Source organism: Oncorhynchus keta, chromosome 1 (assembly GCF_023373465.1).
Source record: "Oncorhynchus keta strain PuntledgeMale-10-30-2019 chromosome 1, Oket_V2, whole genome shotgun sequence".
In the NCBI taxonomy this organism is placed as follows: Eukaryota; Metazoa; Chordata; class Actinopteri; order Salmoniformes; family Salmonidae; genus Oncorhynchus; species Oncorhynchus keta.
This window is the reverse complement of record NC_068421.1, coordinates 35,016,437-35,040,145: the sequence shown is the minus strand read 5'-3', so window position 1 is coordinate 35,040,145 and position 23,709 is coordinate 35,016,437. Positions and strand designations below refer to the sequence as shown.

The 23,709-nt window shown below is 40.5% G+C and overlaps 2 protein-coding genes and 1 long non-coding RNA gene across 3 annotated transcripts; 2 read left to right on the top strand and 1 right to left on the bottom strand.

Annotated features, from left to right (window-relative positions):
* Window positions 1-1,801: 1,801 nt before the first annotated feature.
* On the top strand, window positions 1,802-17,183 carry LOC118372093 (POU class 2 homeobox associating-factor 2-like). The gene is made up of 5 exons (XM_035757859.2): window positions 1,802-2,274; window positions 4,049-4,149; window positions 12,414-12,453; window positions 13,571-13,866; window positions 14,417-17,183. The coding sequence occupies exons 1-5, from the start codon at window positions 2,265-2,267 to the stop codon at window positions 14,813-14,815; spliced, it is 846 nt and encodes a 281-aa protein (XP_035613752.1). The 5' UTR covers window positions 1,802-2,264; the 3' UTR covers window positions 14,816-17,183.
* Window positions 15,619-19,519, bottom strand: LOC118372094 (uncharacterized). Its single transcript, XR_004823152.2, has 2 exons — window positions 18,733-19,519; window positions 15,619-17,635 (listed from the first exon to the last, which is right to left on the bottom strand). It is a non-coding gene; the product is annotated as an uncharacterized LOC118372094 (long non-coding RNA).
* linc.pou2af1 (lnc RNA pou2af1) lies at window positions 17,390-22,310 on the top strand. Its single transcript, XM_052523158.1, has 5 exons — window positions 17,390-17,583; window positions 19,513-19,613; window positions 20,388-20,439; window positions 21,037-21,266; window positions 21,450-22,310. Exons 1-5 carry the CDS (start codon window positions 17,577-17,579, stop codon window positions 21,771-21,773), a joined length of 714 nt encoding a protein of 237 aa, XP_052379118.1. The 5' UTR covers window positions 17,390-17,576; the 3' UTR covers window positions 21,774-22,310.
* Window positions 22,311-23,709: the final 1,399 nt, after the last annotated feature.

The following is a 23,709-nucleotide window of genomic DNA, read 5'->3' as shown; positions in this document are numbered from 1 at the left end:
CCTGGAATTTAATAAACGGCATTGGCACGTGGATTGGAACCGGTGCTATGGTCAGATGATATGAAAATAGAGCTCTCTTTGGCCACGCACTCCAGTGGTGGGTTTGGCGTTGAAAAACAGAAGCATATGCGGAGAAGTACCTCATACCTATGGTCAAATATAGTGGTGGATATTTGATGTTATTAGCTTCCATTAGTCTGAGGTCTCTTGCTAAGGTCAACTGTATCATGAACTTGACCAAGTACCAGGACATTTTTACCAAAAACCTGGTTGCTTCTGCCAGGAAGCTGACACCTGACTGGAAGTGGACCTTCCAGCAATACAATAACCACAAGCAATAATCAAAATCTACAAAGAAATTGTTAACTGACCACTAAATCAACATTTTGCAATGGCCATCTCAGTCTTTTGGACTTGAAACCCATTGAAAACCTGTGGTTTGAATTGAAGAGGGCAGTCCATAAGCACAGATGAAGGATATCAAGGCTCTGGAAAGATTCTGTATGGAGGAATGGTCTAAGACCCCTCCCAATACGTTCTCCAATCTCATAAAACATGTTAGAAAAAGGCTCAGTGTCGCTATTCTCACAAGGGGAGTGTGCTAGAGTATTAAAAAATGGGGAGACAATAATTTTGACCACTATTGTTAATTAGATTTTTTTACTTCTTAAACAAAATCTCCTTCTCTAAACAATTGTATTAGTAAATAATAATCTCCCAATTTTTACTACATTTACATTGAAGTCATTTAGCAGACGCTCTTATCCAGAGCGACTTACAAATTGGTGCATTCACCTTATGACATCCAGTGGAACAGCCACTTTACAATAGTGCATCTAAATCTTTTAAGGGGGGAGGATTACTTTATCCTATCCTAGGTATTCCTTAAAGAGGTGGGGTTTCAGGTGTCTCCGGAAGGTGGTGATTGACTCCGCTGTCCTGGCGTCGTGAGAGAGTTTGTTCCACCATTGGGGAGCCAGAGCAGCGAACAGTTTTGACTGGGCTGAGCGGGAACTGTACTTCCTCAGTGGTAGGGAGGCGAGCAGGCCAGAGGTGGATGAACGCAGTGCCCTTGTTTGGGTGTAGGGCCTGATCAGAGCCTGGAGGTACTGAGGTGCCGTTCCCTCACAGCTCCGTAGGCAAGCACCATGGTCTTGTAGCGGATGCGAGCTTCAACTGGAAGCCAGTGGAGAGAGCGGAGGAGCGGGGTGACGTGAGAGAACTTGGGAAGGTTGAACACCAGACGGGCTGCGGCGTTCTGGATGAGTTGTAGGGGTTTAATGGCACAGGCAGGGAGCCCAGCCAACAGCGAGTTGCAGTAATCCAGACAGGAGATGACAAGTGCCTGGATTAGGACCTGCGCCGCTTCCTGTGTGAGGCAGGGTCGTACTCTGCGGATGTTGTAGAGCATGAACCTACAGGAACGGGCCACCGCCTTGATGTTAGTTGTATATATATATATATATATATATATATATATATATATATATATATATATATATATATATATACAGTGTCCCACTGTATACAGACTTTGTCCCTCATCTTTATAGAGGGTGCCAATAATTATGGACCTGGCTGTATATTCTCTGAACTTGGAAGGTGTCATTTGGCGGATATGCAGTCTCCTAAATGCAGTATCTTATACTGATCATGCAGCTTGTGCAGGCATTGTTTCTCCTCTGACTTTCTAAGTGATACCATCCTGCAAGAACAGACAAACCTCTAACACTTGAGTTGAGGCTGACAGCTATAATGCATTATTACATAACACATTATTATGAGACTTCATAAGGTCTCAAACATGCTCATAACAAAATGGGGAACTAAAGCGTTACACCTGTTTGCTTTACTTGAAGTGTGACTGAAACTTCTTTGGTATATCATTTCAAGCTTTTACTGTACATTGATAGTGTGTAAAAATGTGGGAACCCAAATAGGCCTAAAGAACTATTACAACATGTTTCAGTGAAACGAAATAGAATGACTTCTGATGAGTCTCTTAGACGCTCTCCTCTAATCTAGACTGTAGATGCAAATAGTCAAAAAACGTCCTACCAATCATTTGCATGGAGAAAAAGGTCATTTGAAAAAGTCCATACATTCTCCATCAGTGGAGTGTGCGAAGGATTCCGTGAACGTTTCCAGAGGTGGAAAAGGCTTGTCTTTAGTATGATTTTGAGCATCGGTACAGCTACACTTTCACTGGAATAGAGGATTGACCTTCTCAATCTTTGTAGTGCCGGACCTGAAACTGCAGCATCATGGAAACCGGTAAGGCTAAATGCAACCATAACACTGATTCATAATCATTTATGAGATACTTCCATAGTATATTGATTTGACAAAACTATCATCATCCATAGACATTTTATGACATCTTCTTTAAGGGGGTGATAATGACATAATAAAAAAATATATATTTTAAAATTTGTTATTGGTTTATGCTGTCAACTAGCATAACAATCTGGTTTATGCCATTGTCGTTTTTGACTAGTATCCTTCAGTATAAAAAATTTGAATGAATGAAATGTACTGTGAAGCTAACATTGTGCTTCGTAAGGTATTGGATTGTATTTTTCATACTAACAAAACTGAAAGTATAGTACTGTAGAGGACTGCATCGGGAAATATGTTAACCGTGTGTCATATGAACATAAATATTATTGTTTATTATTCATATCTAAAGATGGCATTGCTTGGCTGTGACCAGTCCAAAGCATAAAGGACATGATGATGCTGAATAGTATGCAAATATTGTTTTGGTGTTGGATTTCCGGTATCCAAACCCTCTTCTCAATTCATAAATAATTCAGTTGGATATCAAACTGCAACACCTAGAAAATTATATCATTATGATCCCACATCAATTTCTGAATTTCAAAACTGTTTGTCCGTATGATGGCTATAGTAAAATAGAAACGTATCTTAAGACTCCATTCATAAAGCTGGGATCTTTTACATACTGTACCGTTTTTTTGCATGCGATTTCCTTTTGCATGTTAAATTGCAAATATCGTCTATAGTATGCTCACTAGGAATATGTTCAGGGGGGGATTTGCCTACAAAATCAGGCTGGAGACATATTTGCTGTTGAGATTTATGATGTATTTACAAATAAATATTGATACTTTTGATACTTCTATCACTAGGCCTATTTAGACTATTTAAAATGTGTGAGTGGCTAATCAGTGTATAAAAATGTCATCACTGTTAGACAATGACGTTTGTACTAAATAGCTTTTTTTAACAGTCAATTTGCATTGACCAAAGCCAAAGACAATTTATTTCCATGCCCTTTACACGTAACCCAAAAGGCAATTCAGCTATGCATAAAACTGTGAAAATTCAAATGAATACATGTTTGTTGGAATGAATGAGGACTGGCACTAAGCAGGAGCAGTATATTATCTGAAAAATACATAACCAGCAATATATTGTACTTACAATATAAGTGAGCCAAAAACAGAGAATACAATAAGTGCATAGCATATTAGAGCATTGGGCCAGTAACCGAAAGGTTGCTGGATTGAATCCCGAGCTGACATCTGTCGTTCTTCCCCTGAGCAAGGCAGTTAACCCATTGTTCTCCGGACACCGAAGACGTGGATGTTGATTATGGCAGCGCCCCGCACCTCTCTGATTCAGAGGGGTTGGGTTAAATGCGGAAGACATATTTCAGTTGAAGGCATTCAGTTGTACAACTGACTAGGTATCCCCCTTCCCCTTTCCTATGTTTAATTTAGGCCTCCTGAAAATAATAGTTTTTCTAGCCTGTTTTTCATATACTTCAAGGAGGTTCATAGAATTTGTTCAAGCAATGTACTTGAGGCAAAATGTTAAATCTTTGTATCAACATAACTACAATTTTAGGCTATCCTTGTGTTAGGAGTGTAGTGTATGGAGGTTGTTTTCAGTGACCCCCACATAATAATGAGTGTAGAATCATGTATTAACTTGTATTACTTCACACTCAAATAATGAGTCAATTGTATCTCTGTGTGCACGTGTGTGTGTGTGTGAAATATTTCTTTCTCTTTTTCTCCAGAGTATTCTAAAAGGGTCTATCAAGGGGTGAGGGTCAAGCACACAGTGAAAGATCTACTGGCAGAGAAACGACAAAATCAAACAAATGGACCAAGATACAGTGTGAGTACTCCAAGTACATCTAGCGTGATTCGCTTTTGTATTGTCTTCTTTCTTTCTTTCTTTCTTTCTTTCTTTCTTTCTTTCACTGACATATAACCAGACAGTTGATGTCTGTTGGCGAGACAATAGGGTGTTGTCCTTCAATCTTCAGCCTTATTTACATTTGGGCTTATTTTGTATGCTAACGAATCATGCCCATAATGCCTCGGCAGTGTATCTTTATTTCTCCATTCCTCAGCCATGAGTGAAAGCTAAGCCTATGGGTAAATACCAGAACATTGGTTTAAGAGAGAAAAACAAAGCCAAGCAGACCCATGAAAACCCCACGATGAGCAGGACAACAATAATACGCAATGGCTAATGGTCATGAACTCTAGCAGTCGTGAGGAGGATAGCTAATACAAACCCTTTTTGGTCTGCCAGGTTGGTCTATGCAAAGTCAGATTCTCGCACACCTGCCGACCGATATTGTTCTCCATGCAGGCCGCAGACAAGCTAGCCATTGTTGCCTCAGACACAGCAAAATTGGCCTATGAGACATCTGCCTGAGCAAACAGGAAAAGTTTTTCATCTCCCAAGCTACCTGTCAATGCCCTTTACAGGACTCCATTTCTTTTCTGTTTCCATTACCATTGGCACTCAGTAGACAGTAACTACACTCTTCATGGACATATCCTGATAAGGGAGAGACAAACTGTGAGGTAGATGCCATGAGTTTCAACATCGTAAGCCTTAAGACATGCTTTCACACTCTGTGACCATCCTTCCATGCCTGGACTGTAATGGCTATTCTGAAACATCTTTCTTTTTTGTAGAACCCAGCAGATTACAGTTTGTTTTGAATATCAAGAAACAACCTTTGTGGCAGAACAATACTTAATGTGGTGTTGAATATAGTTATGAAAGGAAGATTGCGTTAAATGTGATATGTCATTTATCCAAAAACATTTGAATAATAAATGTTATGTATTGTCCTTGCAAAAATGTCACAGGTTTGCCAAAGCCAGGTTTGAAAGGATTTCTCAGGGGGCAATGTGTCCAAAGCAAACTGCAGCAAAGATCACAACACCAGGAAGTACTGCTCTTATTGCTTAATAATGATGAGTCACTGTTTTCCTAAACAAAACTAGATCGATGTTGCCAATGCCACCACTGAAAACTCTGCTTGAAAGCAAAAATGTAATAGACTTGAGTTCTGTCATTCTTAATTCACAGTATTAAGTTAATACTATTAACTCAGAGTTACAGATATCATCTTGGGGATGGATTGTTAAGACCCCAGTGTTGCCATTAACAGTTTTTGACTTAACGCAAAATTAGATTGGATTTGTGTGAATAAAGATACAATTATACTATATATTTATGTTTTAATCTAGGAGATTCTCGGTCTTCTTTTGCACACATGAGACGTGTGTGCCCAGGTTCATGGGTGAACAATACGGACTAAAGACACATTCAGATAACAGGGCCACACCATCTAAAGGTTGCCTCGACTTTCTCTTATGCTCTCTCTCTCTCTCTCTCTCTCTCTCTCTCTCTCTCTCTCTCTCTCTCTCTCTCTCTCTCTCTCTCTCTCTCTCTCTCTCTCTCTCTCTCTCTCTCTCTCTCTCTCTCTCTCTCTCTCTCTCTCTCTCTCTCTCTCTCTCTCTCTCTCTCATTCGAGTTTGCAGTCTTTTATCATAGAGAGAAAGGCCATTGATAGACATTGGCAAACTTTAGCCACCAAGTGATTCAAATCAAGTCGCAACATGAACCCATAGAAATGAAAGGGAAATGTCTTTGACAACAGGCATGCTGCCTCAATGCCAGGACAAAGACCATCATACACAATCTCACGTAATAAACAACTTCAAGTTTCATAAAGAAGAGCATTAAAGAGATATAACCGTAGATACACTGCTCCATTCATTTCTGCATTATTAGACTCTAATATCGTGGCACAAGTAAGATATGTGTTGTATCCTAGACCTAGACCTCAAGGAATGCTGAGAGAAATGGTATTAGCCAGCTCTTCTTTACTCACTTACACAGTAGTCTATGCTCTTTGTAAAACGGAGGTTTGGGCATTATTAGGGCCAGCCAGCCAACCAGTGTGCCTTCACTGTTGTGTTATTGTGGAGGAAAGAGTACTTTTCAATTGTAAACACTCGGGTATGCACACTTAAAATAATTCATCAGAGTAAATATTCATCTAGAACTAAAATATCTGCACACTAGTATGCCCCCAAATTCTTGTTCTTATAAGGACAACATTTTGACCGGTAACTGGTTTTCCTTAAGGACAGCCTTTTCACCAAATACAGCAGCATGTAAAAATGTAACTGTCATACAACACATTGCAGCCTAACATTCTTCACAGATCATCTCTTTATTAAGACCTGTGGCTGGGGATGTTGGTTGGTAGTTGCAGTACCTTTTCAAAGCATTAGCGAAACCTCAATTATTATGATTTTCTTTGGTAGTGCATCAGCAGTTTTCCTCTTATTTGGTGCCCCCCAACAAAATCTTGCTTAGGGCCCCCAAAATGTTAGAAACGGCCCTGGGTAATTGTTAGCCTCCCCATGCAGGTTTATCGTGTCTCTCCATCAGGTGCTTTGCTGTGAACTGGGAGTACATGAGGCTTTAACAACATGATTTCCATACGCAGACTTCAGAGAAGCACTGAGGCATTGACCTGGTCCACATGGGGAAGTCTTGGCTTGGGCAAATTGCATTCAAATCCAACCCTCAAAATTTGCTTGCCTTCCAGCCAACACAGCCTTAAAATCAACTCTTTCATGTTTGCAATATGCAAACAAAAGAGAGCTTGTCCTCCTTTCTAACCCTCGCTGTGTGTGTGTGTGTGTGTCTCTTTAAAACAAATCCCTGTAAGCATATATCCCTTTTCTAACCCTACAAACATTTATAATATACATTCTAACAAGCTTGCTATAAATGTCATGCAAAATGTGTCTTCAATAACCGTAGATACCATAAAGACTTGTCCTTTCCACAGTATATCTTTACTTCAGACTCCACGGCACCCAAGAGGATAATAAAGCCATTCAGAAGTGTATTAAACCCCATAAATCATTCGGACTTCTGCATTATAAGCTCTTCGTAATGCTATCATAAACGTGACACACTGTCTGCAATAAAAGTTAATGAAGTTTTTTTTCTTCAGTCTATGATGACAATGATCATGACTTTTATTTCACAGAATGTCACTGTATACTTTGTTACTGTCCATGTTATGTGTTCACATCAAACATGAAAAATGGCCTGCATTCATTTGGGTCACACTTTTTGGGGATACTCCATCTGTTGCTGCTCTACAGATTATAATAATAATAATAATAATATATGCCATTTAGCAGACGCTTTTATCCAAAGCGACTTACAGTCATGTGTGCATACATTCTACGTATGGGTGGTCCCGGGAATCGAACCCACTACCCTGGCGTTACAAGCGCCATGCTCTACCAACTGTCATACTATCAACAAACTATCTACTGATAAGCACCTGACTATCTGTTGATAAGAAACTGCTTGCTAAGGTTACAGTTAGGGTTAGGTTTAGAATAAGGGCTAGGGTTAGGAGATAGTTAGTTGAGATGTTACTCTACACTTGAAAAAACAAATGGTTCTAAAAGGGTTATTTGCAGAGAGATTGGATAAACCAAGAACAATTTTCTTCTGAATAACCATTTTTGGAAGACGAGGGTTCTTTATAAGGCCACGGGTTCTACCCAGAATGTTTTTCACACTAAGAAATGTTTTGTTAAGAAAGGGTTCTTTGATGATTCTATGGAAGGGAAGAAGGGTTCTATGTAGAACTCTTCTGAATCTGAATAAGATTTTTTTATTGTATCTTTTGTATTATTCTTTTTAAAAGTGCCTGAGAATTAGTGTTTACCTCAATGTTTAAACTTTAACATCAGGAGTAATCTGATCAGTTTAAAAAGATAGTATATGGGAATATTTGTAAATGTATCTGGTATTCCCTTAATCAAATCAAATCAAATCATTTTACATATACAGTACAGACATAGTTGATATCTTTGCCAAGATAAACATTTTTCAAATAAGTACTTTGAGCAGTGAGTAGGAGAATAGTATGGAGTCTGAGTGAGCCAGCAGTCAGCAGTATGGTACACCACAAATTGGCCACTTGGCCAGTGTTACCTAGTGTTGATTTTTCAGTGTAACTTTTATAGTGTTGATTCAGGAATTGAATTAATTATGTAAAGTGGTGTAAGTGTGATTGTGTCATTTTTACTCAAAACCACGCCCATCATTATCATATTTCCCAGCATACCCTATTGCAGGTTGATTTTCAGAATTGTTTGTTTCAAAATCTGTGTTTTTGCATTGAATGTTTGATTAATTTTATGCTACACAATTATAAATAACATACATTTTTCTAAACTAATCCAATCTGTTAGTAGTTTCATTACTGAGATGGCTGTTTCAGTTTAGATGATTTAGGTAGTCTCCTTTATCAACCTTCTCTACCCTGGCAGTCATTCTGAATGCAGGTTGCGTTGGTGATTAAAAGTCCCTGCTGTTGGATATCCTCACTCTGGCTAGATTCCAATAGGAATCACACATCACTTTACAAGCCAGCATAATGTGACTTGAAGGCCTGATCTGGTCTGCAAACCAGGAGTTTCAACCACTGTGTTAGGGTATAACTAACTTATGATATATCGAATGTATTGTCATAAAAAAAATGCAAATAATGCTGGTAGAACCATTCATGGAGGGTTCTAGGAAGGAACCCTTCAGCGATATAAGGGTTTTTGGTAGAACTGTTCACAGAGTGTTCTAGAATGAACCCTTGAAAAATAAAAGGGTTCTTGATAGAACCCTTCATAGAGAGTTCAAGGTAGAACCTTTAGAGAATAAAAAGGTTATTGGCAGAACCCTTTATGGAGGGTTCTAGGAAGAACCCTTCATAGTGGCTTCTATGTATACTGAACAAAAATAATGATCCATCCACCTGACAGGTGTGGCATATCAACCAGATGTGCACCTGTGTAATGAAGCAAAAATATAAACGCAACATGCAAAAATGTAAAATACTTGACTGAGTTACAGTTAATATAATGAAATCGGTCAATTGAAATAAATGCATTAGGCCCTAATCTATGGATTTTACATGACTGGGAATACAGATATGCATCTGCTGGTCACAGATACCTTAAAAAAGGTAGGTGCGTGGATAAAAAAAAATGTACAGTGTCTGATGTGACCACCATTTGCCTCATGCAGCATCACACATCTCCTTCGCATAGAGTTGAGCAGGCTGTTGACTGTGACCTGTGGAATGTTGTCCCACTCCTCTTCAATGACTGCGTGAAGTTGCTGGATATATGCTGGATACATGTGGGAACACGCTGTCGTACACATTGATCCAGAGCATTCCAAACATGCTCAATGGGTGAAATGTCTGGTGATTTTGCAGGACATGGAACTGGGACATTTTCAGCTTCCAAGAATTGTCTACAGATCCTTGCGACCTGGGGCCGTGCATTATCATGCTGAAACATGAGGTGATGGCGGCGGATGAATGGAACAACAATGGGCCACAGGATCTTGTCATGGTATCTCTGTGCATTCAAATTGCCATCAATAAAATGCAATTGGGTTTGTTGTCTATAGCTTATGCCTGCCCATACCATAACCCCACCACCCCCATGGGTCACTCTGTTCACAACGTTGACATCAGCAAACAGCTCGCCCACACAACGCCATACACGTGGTCTGCGGTTGTGAGGCCAGTTGGACGTACTGTCAAATTCTCTAAAACGATGTTGGAGGAGGCTTATAGTAGAGAAATAATATAAAATTTTCTTGCAACAGCTTTGGTGGACATTCCTGTAGTCAGGATACCAATTGCACACTCCCTCAAAGCTTGTGTAATCTGCGGCATTGGGTTGTGTGACAAAACTGCACATTTTAGAGTGGCCTTTTATTGTCCCCAGTACAAGGTGCACCTGTGTAATGATCATGCTGTTTAATCAGCTTGTTGATATGGCACACCTGTCAGGTGGATGGATTATCTTGGCAAAGAAAAATCCTCCCTAGCAGGGATTTATGCACAACATTTGAGAGAAATAAGCTCTTTGTGTTTATAGAACAATTCTTGGATATTTTATTTAAACTCATGAAACATTGAACCCTTTTTACGTGGAACAATTTACATGTTGCATTTATTTTATTGTTCAGGGGAGAAACCTCTGCAAAGGGTTCTACCTGTTCTACCTAGCACCAAAAAGGGTTCACCTATGGAGACAAACCGAAGAATCCTATATGATTCTACTTTTTCTAAGAGTGTAGATAGTCTGGAGAGCATCTACAGATGGACTATCCAAATAAAATGTTACCATCACTTGGATATAGAGTATTCAGACCTCTTGGCTTTTCCCACATTTTGTTACATTACAGCCTTATTCTAAAATTGATTCATGTTTTTCCACATCAATCTACACACAATACCCCATAATGACTAAGTGAAAACAGTTATTTTTGTAAGTTTTGAAAATGTATTAAAAAAGAAGAAGCTGAAAAACCTTTTTGAAGTATTCAGACCCTTTGCTATGAGACTCGAAATTGAGCTCAGGTGCAGATCTGGGGAAGGGTACCATTGAAGGTCCCCAAGAATACAGTGGCCTCCATCATTCTTAAATGGAAGAAGTTTTGATCCACCAAGACTCTTCCTAGAGCTGGCCACCCGCCAAACTGAGCAATCAGGGGAGAAGGGCCTTGGTCAGGGAGGTGACCAAGAACCCAATGATCACTCTGACAGAGCTCCAGAGGTCCTCTTTGGAGATGGGAGAATCTTCCAGAAGGACAACCATCTCTGCAGCACTCCACCAATCAGGCCTTTGTGGTAGAGTGGCCAGATGGAAGCCACTCCTCAGTAAAAGGCACATGACAGCCCGCTTGGAGTTTGCCAAAAGGCACCTAAAGGACTCTCAGACCATGAGAAGCAAGATTCTCTGATCTGATGAAACCTTGATGGATCTCTTTGGCCTGAATGCAAAGAGTCACGTCTGGAGGAAACCTGGCCCCATCCCTACGGTGAAGCATAGTGGTGGCAGAATCATAGTGTGGGGATGTTTTTTTTTTACCCCTTTTTCGATCTTGTCTCATCGCTGCAACTCCCCAATGGGCTCGGGAGAAGATGGTCGAGTCCTGCGTCCTCCAAAACATGACCCACCTAACCGCACTTCTTAACACCCGCCCGATTAACCAGCCGCACCAATGTGTCAGAGGAAACACTGTTCAACAAGGAGTTGCTAGAGCACGATGAGACAAGTAAAGCCCCCCCCGGCCAAACCCTCCCCTAAGCCGGATGACACTGGGCCAATTGTGCACCGCACCACAACCTATTGTGATACAGCCCGGGATCAAACCTGGGTCTGTCGTGATGCCTCTAGCACTGAGATGCAGTGCCTTAGACCACTGCACCACTTGGGAGGCCCTTTTTGGGGATGTTCTTCAGCGCCAGGGACTGGTAGATCAGTCAGGGTGGAAGGAAAGATGAACGGAGCAAAATACAGGGAGATCCTTCATGAAAACCTGCTTCAGAGCACTCAGGACACCAGACTGGGGTGAAGATTCACCTTCCAATAGAACAACAACCCTAAGCACACAGCCAAGACAACACAGGAGTGGCTTCGGGAGAAGTCCTTGAGTGGCCCAGCCAGAGCCCAGACTTGAACCCGATCGAACATCGCTGGAGAGACCTGAAAATAGCTGTGCAGCAACACTTCACATCTAACCTTACAACGCTTGAGAAGATCTGCAGAGAAGAAATGGGAGAAACTCCCCAAATACAGGTATGCCAAGCTCGTAGCATCATACCCAAGAAGACTTGAGGCTGGAATCGCTGCCAAAGGAACTTCAAAAAAGTACTAAGTAAAGGGTCTGAATGCTATATTTTTTCTTTGCTTTGTCATTATGGAGTATTGTGTGTAGATTGATGAGAAAAAAACTACAATTTAATCAATTTTAGGCTGTAACGTAACAAAATGTTGAAAAAGTCAAGGGGTCTGAATACATTCCAAACGCACTGTAAGTTGCAATTCTTGAAGCTTTGTTTTAATTTTCTTTATATCATAGCAGCATGTCTTAATAGACCACACACTGACATACGCTTCGGCTTGTGCCTTCCTCAGCGTGTGTGTGGTGGCATGATATGTGTTACCAGAATCAGACCTGTTCTCATAATGCCATGGATCCAGGATTTTTATGTTTGTCTGTTCTTTCATTTGTAGGGAGGAACATCCAGCCAATCATCATTTGTTCAAATGCCAGGTGAGAAAAGTCTCTGTGAAAATGATGTAATTATTGATGAGTCCCACTGACCTATCAACTATCCTAATAGTGTTTGAGGTAAGGGAGGTACAGTATTATAAAAAACACCTTTTAAATGTCACATTTACAAGCAAAGTTCTGAAAAAGTAGAATAAAACCCATTTACTGGTGAAGACTTGTGAAGGCTTGTTTCGATGTTAACAGTAACCACCAGAGTTTTGAACGTGTACTCCGATTATATTGTATGCTTTGATCTGATAGATACCTGCTGCCTAGATGAGGCAGCAAGTCTCCTAAATGGGACGACAGGTCTCCTAGATGGGGCGGCAGGTCGCCTAGATGGGGCAGCAGGTCTCCTAAATGGGACGACAGGTCGCCTAGATGGGGCAGCAGGTCTCCTAAATGGGACGACAGGTCGCCTAAATGGGACGACAGGTCGCCTAGATGGGGTAGCAGGTCTCCTAAATGGGACGACAGGTCGCCTAAATGGGACGACAGGTCGCCTAGATGGGGCAGCAGGTCTCCTAAATTGGACGACAGGTCGCCTAAATGGGACGACAGGTCGCCTAGATGGGGTAGCAGGTCTCCTAAATGGGACGACAGGTCGCCTAAATGGGACGACAGGTCGCCTAGATGGGGCGACAGGTTGCCTAGATGCGGCGGCAGGTAGCTTAGCAGTTAGAGCATTGGGTCAGTAACCGAAAGATTGCTTGTTTGAGTCCCTGAGCCAGCAAGGTGAAAATATATGCCGTTCTGTCCTTGAGCAAGGGAGTTAAACTCCACCCCTGGGGCCGATGACATCGATTAAGGCAGCCCCCAGCACCTCTCTGATTCAGAGGGGTTGGGTTAAATGTGGAAAATACATTTACATTGAATCCATTCAGTTGTGCAATTGACTAAGTATCCCCCTTCCCTACCTGCAGGCTATAAGTAAAGTGTTGCCATTTAGCAGACACTTTTATCCAAAGTGACTTACAGTAGTGTGTGCATACATTTTGAGTGGCCCCAGCCAGAATCGCACCACACAATCCTGACTTTGCAAGCACCATGCTCTACCAACCGAGCCACATAGGACCACTTGTTACTAATGTTTTCTCCCTGGTTCTCTTTACAACAGGGTCTCACATGATCCCTAGCTACTACGGCATGAGGCGACCTTTCATCTCCGACTCGGACTTCTCTCCCAAGCAGTTCTCGGGCGAGGTCTACTCCTCATCCCTGGGTGGCAAGCCTTTAGGTTGTGACCCATCGGCCATGTCTGGCTACCCGTCCGTCATAGACAGCTACTACCCGGAAACGTTCGGAGACTACCGTAGTGCAGCCTTCACCACCGGAGGGAGCTCCATCTTCCCCAGCTCAGCCCTGTCCACTCTGCTACCACCTTTCTCTGGAGAGTCCCCCCACTTTCTCCTGGTAAGTCAATCTGTCAGTGTTCAGTACTAGTGATGGAATGGAACTATGGCTTTACATTATGGGCCAGTTTCTCAAACATGGTTTAAAGTCTAGTCCTGGACTAAGAATTGTTCAAGGCTAGGCTAAATCCAGGAAACGCATCCTATGTGTTATTGTTTTTTATGTGATGTGAGATGGCGCAAAGCATGTAAATAGGGATGGGGGCTGGAGTGGATAGGGTACATCCAAATGAGCACACATTTTACACAAGCACGATGGATAAAATACATCTAATTCCACAGGTGAGAAGTGTGTCCCTATGTTACTGATTTGGGATCAAACCCAGATCTGTGCACGACAAGGCTTTGTTAGCCCACTGAGATAAAGCCTAGACATTAGCTCAGTGAGCCAACATGTCTTCAGGTCTCCAGCAAGGTTAATCATCACACGAGCATGGTTCCTAACCATCTGTGACACATACATCTTAGGGCATTCTGCAATCGGCAATACCAACAAATAAGAGTAATTTCCCCATCATCTCTATTCTTTTCTCTGGCTGTTGCTCCTACAGAGGGATTCGTGGGAGCAGCCAGTGGCAGACCCAGTGACCCAGGGAGAGGGTTTGTGTGCAGACGGCCTGACCTCTGTTCCAGTCTCCCTGCCCAGCCCCGACCCTCCCGGGAGCCCGTCACAGTACCGCTGCTCCACCCGTAGCTCCTCCATGGCCTCGGCACAGCCCTATGCCCTTCACCCTCTGGACGAAGTACACTACCACACCTCTTACCCTGCTGCCTCCACTTTCACATGTCCTTCCTATATGACTGTCTCCAACGACCTAGCCTCCAAGATGGCCCCTCTAGCTAATGAGGACTCTGACAGTACCCTCGCCACACATAGTGACACGCACTCGTGGGTGAAAGAAGATGGTGGAAGCTCTTGGTCGCCATATGAGATTCGGAGGTCTTATTAAATCCATTTGGAAACACCCTGTCCTTCACAGAAAACCAAAACAATGCAGATGCAAGTGACTCAGCTCCTTGTGGTCCAAATATGGACTTTGTAGACTTTTCTAATCTTTTTATAGAAGTACAAAGTGGAACTTTTACTTATTTGACCCTCCTAAGTCCCCTGGTGAAATTATGGTATGTAAGAACTAACTCACTGGGCACACAATGGTTGAATCAATGTTGTTTACACGTCATTTCAATTAAATTATGTTGAACCAATTTAAAATAGACATTGAATTGACCTCTGTGCCCAGTGGGAACCCTTTGCATGGGCACGTGACAATGGACCAGTTAGGATTCTGTGCCTGTGTTCAAATGTTTGAAATAGATGTGTTTTTATATAGTCATTATATTAGGAAAACATAATTGTAATTGATATACTGCCATTGCGACAATTTCAATTAGCATTTATTTTTTTGCTGAAGGTCGTTTTACTTTAACCTTCTTTACTTTATCGCATCTTGTTGTCAGCTTTAATAACCAAATCAGAGTGTATCCAACTGTATCTACTTCATGTGAGCCTTCACTCTGTGAAGCTTTGGTAATGAATGTGTATGTTTTTTCTCTTCTGTTTTTTTATATTTTAGGAGCTTGTTGCAATGCATTCATTACTAGTAATAGGCAGCAGTGACAATTCAAAGAAAAGTCTTGAGTATAACGAAAGACAATCAGAGATGACCATCTACAGGATTCTTTAAGAAGTGAGTGGGAATCTATACCTGAATATTTTACATTCAGAGACAATGCAAGGAACGGAATTGGTCAATAGATGCAAGTGATTTATCATACTCACAGTTCCTGTGTTTTGCTTCACATTTCAAGAAATAAACAACATAGATAATGTTTTGGGCAGTAGAATGTGCATTATAAATCCAATATAATAAAAGAGACTGCAATAAATGCATGAAAATTTAACATATTTTTTTGCTAAAATTACACATGAAAAAAAAACGATTTTGTCTCTACATTCAATTAAGACGGAGAGCCCACTTACGTATATCCTCCTCTAGATGGCGCAGTTGTTTCATGTTACCTCTTCCTCTTACCGTAACAGCGTCATGTGTGGGGAGGAAATTGCAACCCCAGAAATAAAACATTAAAACATTGTAACGTTAGATATTATATCAGAACACTAGCATAATATTCTTGGCAGTTACGATAATGGGCCTAGGTCCTACTTTATGGAAGGTGAGAAGTTGGTCAAGACACCAACTCAACTACCCAGTGGAGATGATGGGCTTTAAACCTACATGATAGGATCATTGCATAGGCCCCTACCAGTATAAATCAGGAAAGGCAATAGATTGTATTGGGCATATAGTGTGTGTATTTTCTCAATATATGAATGATGATAATGATATATGATACCCCAAAACGGAAAGCTAAGCTATTTTAATTCAAACTAGGTATATGTTTGTGTTTATTGTTTGCTATGTTTGTAAATTGTTATTCAAATGTAAGCTAACAATGGCAATGGAAGAACACTTCTAGGAAACAGTTTTCTCTAAGGCAATGTGCTCATGATTTCTTAAAATATTTGAGTGAAAATTGCCTTCTGATAACATGTTGTTTGTTCATATCATATGTATTAAGATGTAAACTCTTATACATAAAAACAGGCATGGACAGTAACCCTATTCCAATAAGTCTATAAATTGAAAATACTTTTCCGACATCTAAGTAGGCCCAGGATACACAAGTAGAGCAATCAAGGAGTCTCCTCATTGAATTCAAATTGTATCAGACATATGTAAACAGAGTTTTTGCATTGAAACTCATTTGTAAAAAGCTTTCTGGATTCGAATGATGCAAGGCTACTTTATAGATCGTCTATAGACTCTTTATATTTTATAGGCTCTATATAAAGTAGCCTATAGCCCTGGGATGTCAAATCAGGTTTCACATGTTAATGACTGAAACATTCAGTCTTTATGGTTATATGAATAATGAATATAATGAATGTAAATAAACTAAATCATGCTAAAACCACTGTAATATAATTGGTAACACATGGGTGATGTGAGCTCCGGGGATGGGGAGCTGCACTTGCTGAAGGAGCAATGGAATCAGTGATGGCAGAAATGGCTGCTACCATATGCCACGCCCACAGCCGAGACATTTCATATTTTGTTGTTTAAAATAAGACTCAAAATTTATGGTCATAACGTGTTGATGTGCTTATCCTTCCTGAAATACATGTGATCTGCGATGTGTTAATGGTTGGTGATGTTTAGATAGAGCATCTTACCGTTACTTTCCCGTAGGGCCTCATTATGAAGGGGGACTGATGGCCAGATTGGCAAAAGATGGATAAAATGTTTAAAATATCAACTTCTTTTCGGTTTGGGTATAAAATAGTGCTGTATTCTATTAAATGGAATGTTATTTTAAGTGCATATGTATTGATTTATACTGAAAAATATGTATTTTTGTGTAGCCTTTGAATATTCAAATTGAAAGTAACGCGCAATCAAATCATTGTCAAATCATTGAGTTCTAGGGGTTTTAAAAAGTAGGCATGGAGAGAAAATTTCACAAACTAATACATCCCTAGCTATATTAGGATATTATTGTATGCTCTGAGACAGTTTTAATACTTGTGTGTTGAGAATTTGTGTGATTTTTATGAATATTTCATTATAGCCCATATAACTGAGCCAGAAAAGGACATTGTGGAATCTCATAACTGCTTTTCTTCCAGGACTCTTTCTTACATTTTACAACATGTCTGGTAAGTTCATCAATCCTTTTTCTTCTGATCATGGTTCTCTTTTACGTTCTTCCTGAAAGAAAGAAAGAAAAATATAAATGTTAGAACAAAACGATTGGAAATAATTGACATTGCACAACATGCTGTTTTAGTTTCTCAGGGAAATGCGAGGTTCTAATGAAAACCTTAGAGATAAAGAATGCAATTCGTGTTTTTAACTAAAGAGTAATGGAAACTATCCTTCAACAATGAGCTTATGTGGATTAATGCAATGCCTATTACCTGCATGATGTATGCTATTTTCGATTACAATATTTTTCAATTGAATCGAACAACGTTTTAAAATAGGGTTTTGCTTATTTCTTAAACATCACTACTTTGGGCCACTTTGCCCAGGTTAGGGCGTGAGGATAACTTAACTCAAACGCGATTTTATTTGCATTATTTTTGTCGATTAAACTGTAATTGTAGTCATTGTAATTACACTAAAATATGTAAACTTGCAAATGGTCATTTTAAGCAGTAATCAGTGGGATGTGTATTTTGGGCAGCTTTACTATTTGCCACATTTAAGACAAATCATGATCTGACATTTCAGTATATGAATATTTAAAAGGATGGGTTTGACAGCCAAGCACACCTCTTTGGATTCTGCCGAGGCAGCTGCTATTATATAATCGCCTTTACCGCCAACTTTGCAGTCTCTGACTGCCTTAATGAGTTCTACCATTGTGTGGCGTCGTTTCTATAATGACTTTAGTCATTGGAGTAGAACGTTATACCCCCTTATATTTAGAAGTAAAGCCATGACATACAATTGAAGGCGTACATATATGAGTACCGTTCATTTTAGCATAAAAATCCCAGAGTTATGCTACTGCACTAACACGCGTTAAGAGTGGGTATTGGCAACGGCTCTAAACCTATGCGCCTAGTACAGCCTAAATTAGTCTGCAATTTAATTTAAAATGCAGTCCTGCTTCGATGGATGCGTTTTACATACAACTGAATTGTTTCACTGCGTAATTGTCAGGCTTGTAGCTTCAATAGGCAAACGGGAATAATTATATAATCAAAAAACGTTTATTTATTATAGGCTAAAGCTCATATTGTTATCCAATAGCCGACCAACAATATGTAGGCTAAGTACGGTGCGTAAAAGTAACTTACTTTTATAATCGGACGAATTTCTCAAGCGAAATCTTCAATTTTCACCTCATTTTTGCCGGATTTGTGGAGTCCTTTGGTTTCTTTGTTATTGACTCTTACGAGGCCACTGTTTGTCAGCTTTATCTGTAGCCTAACTTTACTTGCCTACTTTCACGGAATATGCTACTATCAGCCCCTTCCATGGATCGCAACGCTTAATCTGTGTTTTAGGCCTATGTATAGAATTAAAATAAATATATTATCTAAATAAAATCGAGAAGTAACACTCACAGTATCATTTTAGCACAGGTTTTTCCGTTGTGCTTGAAATGAGTGTGAAGGCAAGACCACTGTATTGACAGTGAAATTCGAAACCCGGTCTCTGTGGTGCGAGGTTCTCGCAGAGGTAGACCACAGGGAAGAGACTATAGACATAGGTCGGACAATAATAGGACATTTCTGACTTTCGCACCTGCGAGTTTGATACAATAACTTGGGCAACATTTGAGGGATGCATAAGGACAGTCGTTTGTTCATATTATTCACAAATAAGTCTAGGTGTAATACATTATATTAAATACCCGGATATACAAACCATCTTTTGTATCCGTGTGTTTTTTAATCATTTTAATATTTGTAATAATTTTCCAATGTTTTTTAATGATTAAGTAGGCCAAATTAATTGTTGCGTGAAAGTATGTAGCAGGCAGTGAAAGTGCTCGAGAGAGGCAGGGTTGGGAGCATTCCGTTGTCTTGTTTACTAACAGTAAACACCGATACAATGTTTTCATCTTCTGACAGATAAGCCAAAGGTGTACCAGGGCGTGCGGGTGAAGACAACTGTCAAAGAGTTGCTGCAACAGCAGAGAGCTCTCCAGACAGCAATTAAAACAGTTAGAATGGTAATTATCACCTCACTCTCTCTCTGACTGGCACGCAAGGACTTACATACGCACGCATCGGGGGGCACACACACACACACACACACACACACACACACACACACACACACACACACACACACACACACACACACACACACACACACACACACACACACACACACACACACACACACACACACACACACACACACACACACACACACACACACACACACACGCACACACAGTCTCAGCATAGTTGGAGGTGTTGCACTCTCCATGAAATCCCCATTGCAGTAACTTCCTCATTACCAACCTTACCCCAAACACAAAGTTCCATGCCTCATTAATGATTCACCACCAGGTCTACTCTCCAGTAGCCTATCAGTTGATAATCGTTTAGCAGTAACAGTGGGACTTGTTTTCCTGTAGGAACTGTAGCAGCTGTTTTATGTGATATTTTACAGTAAATTCAGATGCATAAATCAGAAAAGATGTCCTTATGATGTCTTTATGGCAACTGGCAACAATTGGCTCAAACACACACACTCAATCAACCCTCCGAAATGAAGAGGAAGAATAAACAAATCGGAAAATGCCATTATTATGCTATACAGTGCTATACAGTGCTATACAGTGCTATACAGTGCTATACAGTGCTATGCAGTGCTATACAGTACTGGGATGAAAAATTATGAAAAATAACCAGCCCAAAAATCGAACTGTTGTAAATCAATGGGGACTTATGTTTTCTCTCTGTATCCCTCCTTTTCTCTTTTCCTAAATGAATAGAAATCCCAGAGCTTGGCGAGTCAGGATGTTTGCGTCTCCTCCTCCTTGCCAGGTACGTTCCAATATGTCCATATATTAGTCAGTATTTATACACAGCATTCCATTGTCTTGATCGCACAATGATTGTATGGTAAAGCATCACCATGGAAAGTCCAGAATCAATGTTCTATAGTAAAAAAGGAATGCTCTTGACTGTATCCAAACCTGCTAACGAAAATACATGTAGCCTACAGTAAAGTACAGTAAAATCCTTTTGACATGTCCAGTGGGGGCGTTGCAGTAAACCATAATCAAATAAACAAGCTTCGATCAAAAAGGCAGAAGGCAATGCATTATGCATCATACATGCAAATAGATAAATAGCTGTCAAATCCACCACATAAGCCTATTATAAAATCAAATCTGAATTGCACATCAGATTCGGTCAGGTAAATATCTAGATTTACACTTACATGGAGAATCAACGACCACAGCAGAATAGTTCGAAACATATACTGGGACCTTTTTATAAACTTGCATTCAAATGTGTTTTTTAGCTGTTGGCTGGTGGTGCCGTGACATCACTTCTGGAGTCTTCAATTTTTTAAATGGCCCCTGCATGTGTTTATGTATGCAACCTCGGATTGATCCTTCTCGTTTATTCCTATAGGCCATTATTTTGATTATTTCCCTCAAGAGATGAATTCCAACGGCAGCTTTCAGCCGCGGGCCTTTCCAGACAGCAACGTTCAGATGCAAAGCTTCGATAATCAACAATTGATAAGCATGACGATGCCCAACGAGACCTACAGCAGTGGTATTATGTATCCCGCTACTTCAACAAAACTTTGGCCCCAGGAAAATCACTCCCTGAATATGGACTATTGCGTCAATGGCATGGTATGCTTTATTCAAATTGGCTTGCGCAATCACCTGTCTTTGCAATTACCAGCCGTCAGCTGAAATATTTGACAAAGCTCAGGCTGTTTGTTCGTCAGTCCAGAGAGTTGGCTCGGAATAGAACATGGTTTGGTTATACTGTACAACAATATTAATGCACATCTCCTCTGGATTGTTTTTCAGGCTCCCAGCTCACCATCAGGTTCTCTAAATATGTCAAGTCCGGTCGATTACAATAGTTATTCGCCACAGGAGTCTTACTCTTCGTCGTGTTACAACTCTCCGAACAGGATGGACTCGAGTTATGGGTTTGTTCCAGAGCACTACCACTACCAGCACTGTAACCTCCAGCACTGCTACTGCCTGTCCCATTGGTCGGGTACACAGGAGAGCATCTCCACTCCAGAATACGCTATTTATGGCACAACAGACTGTGTACACGCCTCGCCTGTGGATGCCAGCTATTTCAGGCGGGAATTGTCAAGTTCAGAGATGTGTTACCTTTAAAGATACTCTCGGTCTTTGTTTTCTGTGTAAATACAGTAGAATGTACAGTGAAAACAATGTCTGTAACTCGATGTCAAACGGTTGCACTTGTGGCACTTGTTTGAAGATGTAGGCCTGCTTTGCATTTCGGAGTGTTTGCTGTCAAAGTTTCCTCGGAGTTTCTGTTTTTGTTATGATTGGAAGAATGCTTTTAGAATTCATGAGTTTGGCTAAATGTTGCAAATGTATGGGCTTAGAGCTATCTAGTTAGTTACTGACTGTGATTTAGATATATAAAAACATTTTTTTTTTTACAAGAAAGTATATATATTTTTTTATGGATGCATTCATTTAGTAAAATAATTGAAAGGCCGACCCAAAGGAAATTAGCAGCATCATCCCCATCAACTCAATGTTTCGTTTCCCTGTTCAGATGCACACAGAAACTTAGTTAGAAACATTAACTTAAATTGAGTTTTTCAAGTCATTGAATCATATTTACGGCTAAAACCAGCCCCTTGTTGGACCCAAATAAAAACCACTACACCTGCCACCACATTAACTAGATTGATGTTTTTATTACACACAACAGATCAAAGGGGGCATAATAAATGCGCACGAGTTTTGCGTAATATAAAGCATCATCCAGTGGCTGCCAATAGCATGCGCAAATCAGAAATATGACCTTAGGGTCAGAATTTATTCATGTACATTTCCCCCCAGAAGTTTACTATCACTCTCCTGTCTTACATTCTAAATGTTCTGTTAGACCAGCAGCAGCAGCCATTGTTACTATAGCGTAGGCCCGCATCCAAAATCAAAACCTTGTCTTGTATGCAGTCTGCAGGCATAATGCAGCACATACAGTACCTGCTGTGATCCTTGACCTCTTATGACGTACAACTCATGAACCAACCAGTGTTCTGGCATAGTGATCTTGTGAAGGGTTCGGTAAGATGTTTCTTTTTGGATTTCTAAATCCTCAGTAGAGCACCTTTTTCTCTTTTTATACAAGCTGAGCTGAAGCATGTCTGGGTGTGCTCTCATTCATTAGAATGGAGTTAATAATGAGGGTAACGCTAGTGTTTGTCAGTGTCATCAGGAGATCCTCAGAAGAACCTATGAGATACTAGACTGAAGGTGGAGAAGGGGAGGAGGAGAGAGGCAATTGCAAACACTGGAAACAAGGAGAGTCAAATATTTGAAAGAGGGGTCTTCAAGTATGGTCCTTTCTCCTGACCTTGAGTTGATGGTGAACTTCATATGAAATTAAAGAAATCTATAGGGCCTATGATTCCCAGTTACAGTAAATGCTGGGCCCTGATGTCATCACTGCTGTCCTCTGCAGACCTGGGTTCAAATAGCATTTGTTTATTTTTTTAAGCTATGTTAGCTGTGCTTGATTGAGCTTGCCTGGCACAACTGAAACAATGGAATTGTCCCAAAAGTATAAACTCACCCATCTCACACTCCAGGCAGGCTCAATCAAATACTCAAAGTACAGTATATGAAAGGAAATACATATGAACCCTGGTAAAACTCTTACTGGCAGCTCATAGGTTCCTGGGTTTCTATACCAGACAATTGGAAAAGTTCGCTGTGGTGCTCAATGGCCTAAATTAGCTGTCTTATAACTTAACTGACAAATGTGACAAGGTGGTTTGGTACTGTCTTGAGTTCTGGTATTGGTGGGAGTGGAGGGGAGGCAGGATTTTAGGTACAATCAAAGAATGTTAATTGTATGAAAAGGTAGTTCCCCAAGAACACTGTGTAGCTTTTCATAAACAAAGCAGGCATCGTCCCTAATATAGAACAGCAACCTCATCGCCTATCACGTTCAGCTCATCTAACTGTCTCAAGCCCACAAACCCTTTATAAGGTCTATGAATGATTCACAAATAATTCATAAGCAACTGAAAGTAGCCCCACTAACATAACATGGATAGTTCAGCAAAAT